At 39.4% G+C, this 11,794-nt stretch overlaps 2 protein-coding genes across 2 annotated transcripts; one reads left to right on the top strand and one right to left on the bottom strand.

The window, feature by feature from the left end:
• Positions 1–334: 334 nt before the first annotated feature.
• On the top strand, positions 335–2,541 carry ccdc43 (coiled-coil domain containing 43). Its single transcript, XM_075453553.1, has 5 exons — positions 335–538; positions 1,079–1,169; positions 1,571–1,706; positions 1,894–1,949; positions 2,107–2,541. Exons 1-5 carry the CDS (start codon positions 365–367, stop codon positions 2,292–2,294), a joined length of 645 nt encoding a protein of 214 aa, XP_075309668.1. The 5' UTR covers positions 335–364; the 3' UTR covers positions 2,295–2,541.
• A 1,229-nt stretch (positions 2,542–3,770) lies between these two features.
• On the bottom strand, positions 3,771–11,279 carry moto (minamoto). The gene is made up of 7 exons (XM_075455009.1): positions 11,217–11,279; positions 8,061–8,233; positions 7,798–7,902; positions 5,491–6,982; positions 4,917–5,051; positions 4,485–4,659; positions 3,771–4,060 (listed from the first exon to the last, which is right to left on the bottom strand). The coding sequence occupies exons 1-7, from the start codon at positions 11,277–11,279 to the stop codon at positions 3,870–3,872; spliced, it is 2,334 nt and encodes a 777-aa protein (XP_075311124.1). The 3' UTR covers positions 3,771–3,869.
• Between the last annotated feature and the right edge of the window lie 515 nt (positions 11,280–11,794).

Raw genomic sequence — 11,794 nt, 5'->3', positions numbered from 1 at the left:
GTAGGTCTTGTTGAATATTTAACAAACCATATATTCGATCTTGAAAAATGTATGAGTATAAAAGCGTGTTCTAGTCTCTGATGAGAAAATGGGACTTTCTAGGTCCATAATAGCAGCACATTATGGACCTACAAAGTCTACATAATATATTATCGACCTGTTATAAATTGTTCATTGGCATAAAAGATTAAAGCATGATAAAGTCACTTGCACCGATGCGGATACAGCGTCGTTCGTAAAGCTAAAATGTGTAGCATGCCATGAGTAATTATTTTCTCTGTTTTTTTTTTTTCTTCTTCTTTTTTTTACACAGGCAACAACAAAGGGCAGCAGAGCGGCGAGCGAAAGACCCCAAAGCGCCAAGATGGCGGCGCCCCTGTCAGACACTGGGGAGTTTGAAAGCTGGTTAAATGAACGGCTGGATTCGTTAGAAGTGGACCGTGAAGTCTACGGGGCGTACATTTTAGGGATCCTACAAGAGGAGGAGAACGACGAAGAGAAAGAAGATGCGCTTCAAGGAATTTTATCCGCGTTCCTGGTGAATATCCGAGGCGGCATGTCCTGCTCCGCTACCGAGACGGTTTTCTCATTTGCTGCTGTCTGTCTTGAGTGCCGGGTGGGACCAAGCGATTGTGCTGATGTCAGCTGTTATTTGTTGAGCTTAATATCTGAGTTAGACGCGGCTATGTCTCTTTATTTAAGGTCCGCACAACATGAAGATAAACGTCCTTTTATTATCCTCAATACGTTTTTGTTTATTTTTAAATGTCTTCTCCTTCCAAACATGCCATTGTCTGTGGTCATAATCCGCTTCTGGAGGTTGTTTAACCGAAACGGGGCTGTTTGTTGAAGATCCAAGTCAGTAATCCTCTGACTGCTTTCCAACCTGTTGGTCCTCGCGCTTCATTTTGTGATATATATTATGATAAATGTTGTATCCGACCTTATCCTTAGTTAGGCAGAAACTATGAGGTCAGCCTCTTGTAGATCAATAAGTTATTTAGTCACTGTACCACGGTGTATACTATGCTATCAGTGATTTATAACTTGTTCCTGACTTGTATTTCTATGTTTGCAGGATCAGGATACCATGGAAGATGTCTGCAAACAGATTATCAAGCAGTGGACTGAGTGTTCCAGGCGATCAGCCAGAAAAAATGCCGAAGATGGTACAGATCGAACAAATACTGTGCTACATATTATCCCGAATGAAAAAAAAAATAATTTGAATTGTGACTAAATGGAGATGAGACGGTTTGCCACTGAGTTAGTCTTTAATACTTGTCACAAATGGCCACATTAACTCCACCATTGGATGGTTTGCTTTGAGTTTGGCGCAGAATGCCAAAAGACATTTACTGAAAACACCAAAACCCCAAAAACAAGAAGTGTTCTTGTGGTCTTAAGAGTTTGTTCTGGTTGTATAATATCCTTGGAATCAGATTTTTAACTGAGTATGTACATAAGGCCTGCAGCTTTAGACTCTCACAGGTACCCTTGTGGCTAAAAGACGGGCCCAAAATGTTAGGATTTTACAGTTTCTCTGTTTGTATGTTTCCCCTTTCTGTAGCCGAGGTCCTGGCCATTGCCAGTATGATAGAAAAACAAGCTCAGATTGTGGTCAAACAGAAGGAGGTGTCTGCGGAGTCGAAGAAAAGGAAAGAAGCCCTACTTGCTCAATACGCAAACATAACGGACGAAGAGGAATATCCTTGACTTTGTAGAGAACGGTATGGCTGCACCCAGTTGAGGAAATACTCCTTATTTTTTACATTATGAACATGTCTTTGACCAACTAGAGACCATTTGCAAGCTCGGGGAAGCACATCTTGGTTTTCTTACACAGTGCAGTTGCAATGTTCAAGGTGTCAGCCCTTTCCTTAACTAACACACTGAAGCTGAAGAAGAGGAGCCAGCATGTGCAAACGACTTCATTCCAAGTGATAAATGTATCCTTTCGGCAGCTGTTTACCATCGTTGGATCATTAAAATTGCACATTACACTGTCCCAGTAAATTTACCCATCCAGTGTGGGTAACGGTGGTATTGACTGATTCTCAGAGTACTTCTGTTTTCCACCATTTGACCTTTACTCTTGAGTTTCAGCCCTGTTCAGAAACACCAACGTGGAGCAGGTGCTCAGCAGGCAAAAGCAGAAGCGGGATCAGGCTCGCGAAGACGCTCAGAAGAAGAAAGAAATGGATAAGATGCAGCGAGAGAAGGACAAACTATCCAAACAAGAGAGAAAAGACAAGGAGAAGAAGCGTACACAGAAGGGCGAACGCAAAAGATAAAAGTAAAAGAAAGGACACTTTTTATGTGATTTAGGTTTTCTTACAAAAAAAAAAAAGAAAAAGAATATTATCAACTGGTCTTTGCCTCTTTTCAGCCAAATCTCAGTTGCATCATTCAATATTTGAACATCTTGTTCATCAGACCCTCCTTTGACTTGGAAAGATGTCTTTGAATAAAGCTGCAAACCTTTATGGGATGTGTGAATTCAGACTTCTGTTTGTAAAATAAATGAATTCTTCCATTGCATGTAGTCCATGTAGTGTGTGACATATCTGTGAAATTATCCCCGAAATGGCCGATATTTCTGCACAACCTCTAAATAAAACCAACGTTTTGCTGGCAAACGACACAAACTCGTTTGCATTTTGATGCTTTTAGTTTTACTTTCTATGCATTCGTCAGGGATTAAGATCAAAGGTTGCTAGATGATCCCTCAAATATAACACGCACCATCATTTAAATGTTTATGGTTTTATTCTTAAATCTCATGCTCACAGAACAAGTAGCAAGAAAAAAAATACACAACAGGAACATTAAAAGTACAGTTAATAAATAGAACAACACTGCTTATACTCACAAGACATGGTAGTATAGCAAAATGCTGATGCAAAGTAAATCTAAACAAATGCTTCCAGAGAGTTGTTATGAGGATTAGCTCAAGTGAATACATAAATAGATCCCCTACAAAACTGTCACGCTTCACTGATAACATTTGTCAGCAATGTAATCTATACTTTTACATTCAAACACTAAGATTTTTTCACCTAAATTTCAGATAAGTACAACAAACTGATGATTAGAGTTAACAGCGGGAGGATTTAAGCTTTAGAAACAAGAACGTGTTAATAGGTCATTTTAAATGCTCATTGTTAACTATTGAGATGTAGCAAAGTGTAAGACTACACTGTGCTGACAGAACCCGTTCAACTTAGCTGTAACACTTCACTGATATGACATTAAAACTATTTCAAATGATGTTTAAATGTGGGGAGTCTTTTTTTTTCAGAAGTCTGAGTAATGGCACATTTTAAATTGAACTAAAGATGAAAGACACGTCTGATTACAGAATATTAAGATTACATGAGAAAAAAACAGAATAGCAGAAATTGATTGGAACATTCAGAAAAGAATTTAATACTTAGTATGCTAATTTCAAACTACTGCCCTTGGTGACTCAATTATTGCTCCGGAATACCTAGAACTCGGGTTCAATTATATTCCAATAAATAATTAAAATGAAGAATTCACTGAAATCTTCTTCATAAATAGTGTCTTTAAATACAACAATGATGGTACAAGATTCATGTTGATTTGGAGCTGACACTAATTTAATGAAATTAAGTTAAGATGCAGCAGGGTAACTTAAATTTCATGCGGTTCTGGCACAACAAAACAGGTGCTTTGGTGCCAAAAAAAATTCAGTCATCATCAAGCTTCAAGATCTCTCATTTTCTGCAGTGATCACTGCTTTGCAGATAAAATGTCATGCTGACCTGAAGCAACGTAATACCATAAGAGCGTGTATTTCTACCACCTTAATCAAATCTTGTAACTCATACTTGTGTCCCGCTAAGTTATGACCGAACAGAGTAACCCTGAAACGAGGAGGAGCACCTCTCCGTGCATGTGGCTTCCTCGTAATCATGGTGGTCTTCCATCTTGGGAGGTTTTGGCAGTGTCATCTGGAGGGCACACCACAGAGCCGAGCAGAGCCTCCTGGTGGCGGCAGCCAGGTCTTTCAGTGCCATCGTCATCAACAAGGTATCTTTGAAACAGAAGCAAGTTAGAACCAGGAGCCCACAGTGTGTCACCACTGGCTACACTTACATTCACAGCAATATTCCAATAATAACAAAAAAGTCTTTACAGTGAAAAAGACGTTAAAAAAGCCTCTTTACCCAAAATGAGGGCATTTTCTGAGAAACCCAAGAAGGTATATACTTGTTAAATAACATGTTTTTTTATAATAGGGATACAACTAAGACTTTGTATACTTCATGAACATTAGATCTGCATTGGGCAAATCATTAATCAGAGTACGCTCTGTAACATGTAAATGGGAATATAAATGGACTATCTCATCTGCTACTCATGTACATGACATAATCAGAATATCATCTATTTTAGATTCAAATAAAATGCTGGAATACTGCATTGCATGTGCCCATAGCCACAGAATGATGACCTACCTCTGTCCTCTGTGAAATGAAGTCCCTGCTGCTGGTGTTTGGTCGTGTTCGCACCGTCCTTGCATCTTGCCTGAGTGATGCAAACAGCCATATGATGGCTTTTCAGCGCTGTTTGGATGTTGATGTGTAGAGGTGAGCCACACAGACACTTCATTCTAACCAGAAGGCTCGACACCTGCAACGCACAAACGTTAAAAAGATTTCTTCAAATCATTTTTTTTGTACAAGAGAAACACAGCAAATCCACATTTTTTTGGACTGGAAAAAGGGAAAATTCTCCTAAAAAGGAACAAAGCCAAGATTTGAACCCTGCACCTTTGTTGTTGTGAGGCTTTATTTATCAGTTCTTACACAGCTCTTTGCCTCACTGAAAATCAGGTAAACATTCAGCTGTAGGTGGCAGTATGTAGGCAGTAAAGTTAGAGGTTTCACCTTTGCTTGTTCTCTCATGTGATTGACAACAAGGAGGTCAATTCTTGTAGGGTTTGGTGGAGTTTTGGGTAGATTAGTGCTGGTCACTGCAGTGGTCCTTCTCCCGGAAAATGTCTTTCTAAGGACGATCTCAGCCTAAATTAGAAAGCAAATGAAAGAATGAACGACAACAATGACAAAAAGCAAAATGAATAAATAAGTATTTATTGTGTCTGTGTGCGCGATGACATTTATAAGGCATTAATCAAACTGCTTTTAAACATTTGTTCATTAGTACATTTGGGCACTTTAAGGTACTTAATATACACCAAGCTAGTGTCAGGCGCTATTAATGGACCCAAACTAAGTACATGTTTTCTCTTTTTCATGGTTAAACTGTGCCATGAGGACAGTCCTTCATTGAATGTTTAGGCTGGTATGATTTAAATAAAACTGTATAAGTCTATACAAGGAAAATAAACTGCCAAACATGTTTTAAAAAATGAAAATCTAAAAAATAGCTCTTACGATACACTTGATAATCACTTCAAGACATATTCTCATGATAGAAGAAAATTAGATCTCAAAAGCACACCTTCTTTCTCTCCTTCTCCAAACACCTCCGCTCTTCGTAGCACTCATCCAGGTAGTAAAGCTGGATCACAGGTCCTCCTTGAGTCATCATAAGTGGTGGTGTCAGGGCTGGGACCATGCCATGAAACATGGTCTCTCCTCTGTGGGCCCTCATGTCACTGACATAAGAGCTGAGAGCTGCAGCCTCATTAGCTGACACCCTACCATTCATATCCATACCAGGAACACCATTTCCATGGGACAGTGTGGATCTAGAGCTGAAGTTCGAGTTAATGGGCATGCCGGAGTGCCTCTTGAGGTCATTTACAGGATACATGAAAGGCGTGAACTGCTGTATATTGCCTGCAGTGACCATGCAGCTTTCTCTATCACGGAACTGAGACTGGACATTCCCCTGGAAATTAAAGTATGGATTTTGTGAGAAGGGCTGTTTCTCCGCCTCTGTCATATGAGTGTTGGGTCGCTGCCTCCTGGAGATCCCTTCCAGAAATCCTGACACATGCATCCTCTTTTTTTCTTTCTGCAGCTGTGGCTTGAGCTTTTTATTCATCTGGCTCTGTTGCATGCAGAGCTTTGAATACTGGTTCATGCTTAGATTGATGTTCTCTCTGTTCATTGTCATCCTGTTTAGGTGATGGTTTGGGAGGTTCACAGGTGCAGAGAATGCCTTTGGTTGCTGAAAGATTTCTGTGTGGTGCGGGTTGAAATCAGGAAGACCTTGAAAGGCATCAAGTTTGAATGTTTGTTTCTTCACTCCTCCATTTCTTCCCCTCTGCACTGCCCCCAGGTCTCCCAACAGCTGTTTTGGGACTTGCATTGCAAGTGCACTTTGTGTTGACATTGCAGGACTTTTCCATTGTTCATTCACACAGTCTTCTTTGTGTATGCCGGCTGTCTGCTTGTATATGTTTGGAAACTCTCCATTACAAATCTTATCATGCTCATAAGCCATAAATGACTGAGAACTCTTGATCAATTGGTTCATGTCCTCTGGAAAATACTGCTCGTTACAAACTGAATTTACATTGCTTTGGATGTAGTGATCTTCATACAAAGCATCTAAGCATTTTTGGGTTTCATTTTGGGGTCTAAAGATGTCAATGAGCTCAGGAAAATTGTTCATTGGCTGATCATTCCCTCTGTCATTATAAGCCAACATGCTGACATATTTACTCTGTTGCATTTGATATGGGTTGGTTTTTACTGTGTTGGGCACTGATAGACCCGGTGGCAGTTTCTGAGGTCGAAAGGAATGACTGTCTCCATCAGGCAAATTAAATAGCCATTGTTTGGTAGCAAGGCCACCGGACTGATGACTCAGCTCTTCAACTTCTTTATCCACTGACTGTTGCTGTGCTTTGCTGAAAGTCTCATGGGACAGATGGTTCGAAGGAAATGAAGGGTTATGGAGTGTTTTTGCCTCTGAATGAAAATACTGTAGGAGTTCTTCTCTCAGTGTCTTTGGAGACCAGATGGGATTGCATGTAGGAAGGCTTTTAAAAAAACAATTGAGAAGTTAATTCAATTCGAGTGTTCATAAACCTAATATGTACTGTATTTTCTGATTTCTTACTTTGTCGCAGCTAGGCATGGACCAGTTTTTCTGGTGTCAAGGTAGACCAAAGTTTTAAAAAGTCCCGCTTTAAACCATTAAAAGTTTCTGTCTTACTGTCCTACGACATGAGCTGTTTATGACTCAGACAGAAAATTCAGGGATCTCAAGCTCTGTGCTGCATAGAGTGACACTATGCTCCTTCTCCAGCTGTCAGTCAGCTCCCTATGATGGCAGAAGGAAGTAGTGTAAAGTAAACTGAGTTTCTTTTTCATCAAATTCAAGTAAAACTGACTTCAAATTAATGTTTGCAGCTACAAGAGTAGGTGTTTCTACGCTTGGTGAAATAAATGCACCGACACTGAAATAAAAGAATCACTATCATAGCTTTAATTGATTAGTATTCTTCATATTATTATTATTTTTTTTTTATCAGATTCAATAAAGGTCATATCTTACCTTGTTTAAATATGTGTAATCCAGTACTATACATGCAATTCTTTAATATTCAAAGTATTTAATATGTTGTTTGAAAATCAATTATTCTTTGTTCAGTGAAAAAATGTTTCCAACTGAGACATTTTAAAATAACTCATTTTAGCTCCATCACAGTACTGTGGAGCAGGGATATTTTTTGCTAAAGATCATACCATCAGAACCTCATACCAGTCCATACCTAGTCACCGCTATAGATGACACAATCCATACCTGAAGGTGTAAGTAACAAGTTTGAAAAAACTCAAACCTTTGACATACCTCTCACTGTGGTAGCTATCCTGTGTCTCTGCTTCATCCAAAATATTTGAAACCAGACCCTGAAGATCTGCCTCGCCCTCACAGTCAACATTATCAGTTGGTTTGCTTTAAGGTAAAGAAAATGTGTTTCCAAAACATACTACTTCTGAAGAACTGATGCCAGCCTTAATTTGACTGGACAAAGTTGTAGTGATATCACAGACACGTACACATAATCAAAAATACATTGTAAGCGAACATGTGAGAGCAGTTAATGAAAATACCTGCTTTTATTGGTGGTCTGGGTGCATCTAATAAGTTCATAGGGATCGTCCTGAGTAATGTGAGACCAGGGAATGCAGGATGCATTGTCCTGCTCCTGATGTGAGGCACCTGGGACGGAAACAAAAGGCACTGGCACGCCTCCTCCGTTTATACCACCCACATTAATACCTGTCTAAAAAAAACAGAGAAGCAAAGATTTATCAGTGCGTAGCTCGTTGGAAAAAAAACATTACACCTATATTTTTCCCCCTCACACAAGACACACTGATGCGAATGACAACATTTAGAGACTGTTTAGACCTGTTGTAAAAATACAATACATCCTGGATGACCTGATGACAAGTGGACACTTCTAAAGTACAGAAGTAAACACGTTCAAGATGCAGTGAGACTTAAATGGGTCAGACCACATTCAGAACTCCAGTGGGCTTCTACATCCCATCTGGAATTGTATAAGATTGATGGGTGATTGGGGTTCACTCTGTATAACGACTAGGGCTGGGTAAAAAAATCAATTAAATCGATTTTGGATCGATTTCATTGTAATTTTGTAAAATCGATTCGTAGGGCATGAGATCGATTTTTTTTTTTTTTTTTTTCATGAAGTTAACCCCAGTAGTCTCGTGGCTAGGGTGGCTAGGCCTCAGGCTACCCTGTTAAGCCCCATACACACACGTCGCTGCTATTTACTCGCTACTCGCTCACTCGCCTACTCGCCACTCGCTTGGGTGCTTTTGCTGACTTGGTGTGTAGAAGTTGGGTGGCCACTGTTTGGAGAACACTGGGGGAACGTCACCTGTCAATAATCTGTATTCTGCATTTTAATTGGCTACTCGCTTTTACTCGCTTTTACTCGCTTACTCGCGTCGCTCGAAGTTGAAATATGTTTATCTCGGAATCCGCCCACATCGCATCGCTTGTACTCGCTTGTACTCTCCTCGCCTACTCGCCTCCTCGCCTCGCGTGAACACATAGACATTCTATTGACTTCACTCGCTGAGCGAGTAAATAGCAGCGACGTGTGTGTATGGGGCTTTAGCCTCGGCTTTGACTTGAGATGTTCTCTGACGCGTAGCCAAAAGTGCAGTTCCAGGCAGAAAATCCGTTTGGGGGTTTTCCCCGTTTATTGCAAATGAAGTTTAAAATGAAGTTTTAAATTCTAAGTTCACCTCTGTGCAAATTGTGCATAAAATGTGCTGCCTTGGCTGGTTCCAATCCACACGGCTACGGTAAGAACCGTGTGTTCCCCAGTCCAAGCAGTCATCAACCCACTAATTCTGGGCACCTGTAATTATACCTAGAACTAAGTGAGCTACCATAAAAGTGAAGTGCTCCCCCAAGTGGCTAAATCTAAAACTACACTAAAACCTACCTATAGGTGAGACTAAAATGGCTCCTACAAATGTATTTAATTAAGTAGGCTGTCACGTTGAATATAGTGTAAAATCTTGCTAATACTTCTTTCCACTGGGTGGCTTCAGGTGTTACAAATATAATGTAACAATCTGTTAACACTGTCAAGCCACAGCCCTTTGAAATATTGATGTCAAAATGGTTAAATCCTGGCGCCAAGAGGAGCAGATGGAACCGATTCGGATCGAATCGAATCGAATCATGATTAATCGATTTAAAACCCTAAGAATCGAAATCGAATCGATCCAGGAACTTGGCAGTGATACCCAGCCCTAATAACGACATCAGCTTGACCATAAACATCGCCCTGATTGTAAACAGGTTTGTGGGCATGGGGGATTACCAGTAAAGGACCAGTGAGCAAAACTGTTTGACAGGAACTGTGCTCTCTAAGTCTTCATTTCTAATTTAACAGTTTGCCTTTCAATTCTCTGTTGGTTTAGCCTCTCACTGTAGCTCAGACTCTGTAAAGGATAGTGGTCCATTGTTAAGCATTGTGTGATGTGACTAAAAGCTCACCAGCTAATCCTTTAGCATACGTTCTGTTTAGTGTCTTGTTTAATACTCCAGTATTAAAATGTCCTCACTTGTTTTGGTATACTCTGTGTATCAAACATATGCTTATTTGAGATAATAGATAGTACTGTGAAAGCAGTCTTAGCAGTCATTAGTTAGCATTTATAACTTAGCAGCACACTGGTTCCTCTCACACAACAAATTGACTTATCTCTCTCTGATGGCTATCATTTCTCCTAATCCTTGGCCTTTCCTAGTATATCTAACCCGTGTAACCCTCATTATCATAATGCTGTCATGTGTGAGCATGTACAGTTTTGATCTCTTCAACTTAAAAATCCCTGTATGGATCCAAATGTCTTTTTGTTAAGACTTGAGCTAGCTTGTCAGCTCTCCCTCATGCTACATCAATTGTATTAAAGCAAACAAATTGCAAAAAAAAATCTTTGGCTCTATCCTGTAGTTCCTCAGAGCCAGCTGTCATTGTTTCATATTTTTAGAGTGGACTCACAAACTGTGACAGATGTAGGCTACACTTTCATTTATTTATAGATCAAGGAAGATCACAAATGATCATACACGCATTTACGGTCACTCACACACTTTAAATCACCCTACATGCACGGTAGTAGTATGTGTAAACAGTCATTTAATGAAACTACTGTAAGTGGCTCTTAATCTTTCAAATATGTAGGGATAATGCTGAGGCTGACACATAAATTAGTGTTAAGGATGACATGATTAGTTCATTGCTGGTGAGTTTATTTTCAGGTTAATAAATCAGTTACTATCAAAGTAAGAAAACAATCTAAACAGACAGAAGAGATTGCTTCTGTATCTTTATTGTTTATTAGCCGGAGATTTTTAGTGTTGGTCAGACCAATCAATATATTTTAAAGGTATATATGTTGTCACATTCTTTCATTTCACAAGTCATACAATTCCAGTGAGTGACAAAAAACAAAGCTCAATTATTTTTATCAACTTGGTTGTTACAGTTTCAAATAGAGTTATACAAATATGTCCAATGATAGGTTTCAATAATAAAATGAAATGTAAATGTATCCATTTTGTGTCATCGTCTTCTTCTGCCCCACTGTTTAACGCATTAGATGAACAGTTTCTCCCTACTAATCCAACCTTTTAAAAAACCCTTATACAGGTAATTCTGGAAATAATGGCTTATTACACCCAAATACTGTGTCATAGGCTAAATTATTACTTACCTGACGCTGGTATGTCTGAAAAAGTGAATTTGCAAATGTACTCTGATGCCCGTCGAAGGCCATTTTGAACTCCGGATTATTTTTTTTTAGGACGCCATTACTCGTCTAAAAAAAGGCACAAAGAATTAACTGTTAGGAACATTATAACATTATAAAGTATAAAGGGCAGTGATCTGGATAATATATGTAATATATAATTCAAATGATCAACTAACTACTATTTAAAAACTAAATCTACAAGCTAACTTACCTAACTTAACAAGACGTTAGGATAACTTCATTAAGTTAGCAAGCTTTGATGCTACCTTAGCTAAGCTTCTACACGTTAAAACCCTTTCTAATGTTGAGATTCAGGTCATTTTATTATAACTACAGTTATCCGAGCGACATTAACCGTCGAACACCAAGAAAACCTACCAGATTTCAGTTTTGGAAAAACTGAGAACTTTTCGGGGGGTTACAGTCAGCACGGTTATCTTCGAAAGCTGAAGAGTCTCCCCCACCCCCCTATTTCAACTCAACCAGGGTACGAGGCTGGCCTCGCGACCTTAACGCACATTGGCTGAGACGGAGGAATA

The sequence above is a fragment of the Odontesthes bonariensis genome, chromosome 21 (assembly GCF_027942865.1).
Source record: "Odontesthes bonariensis isolate fOdoBon6 chromosome 21, fOdoBon6.hap1, whole genome shotgun sequence".
Taxonomy (NCBI): Eukaryota; Metazoa; Chordata; class Actinopteri; order Atheriniformes; family Atherinopsidae; genus Odontesthes; species Odontesthes bonariensis.
Note: the sequence above shows the minus strand (reverse complement) of the source record. Positions and strands in the feature narration are given on the sequence as shown.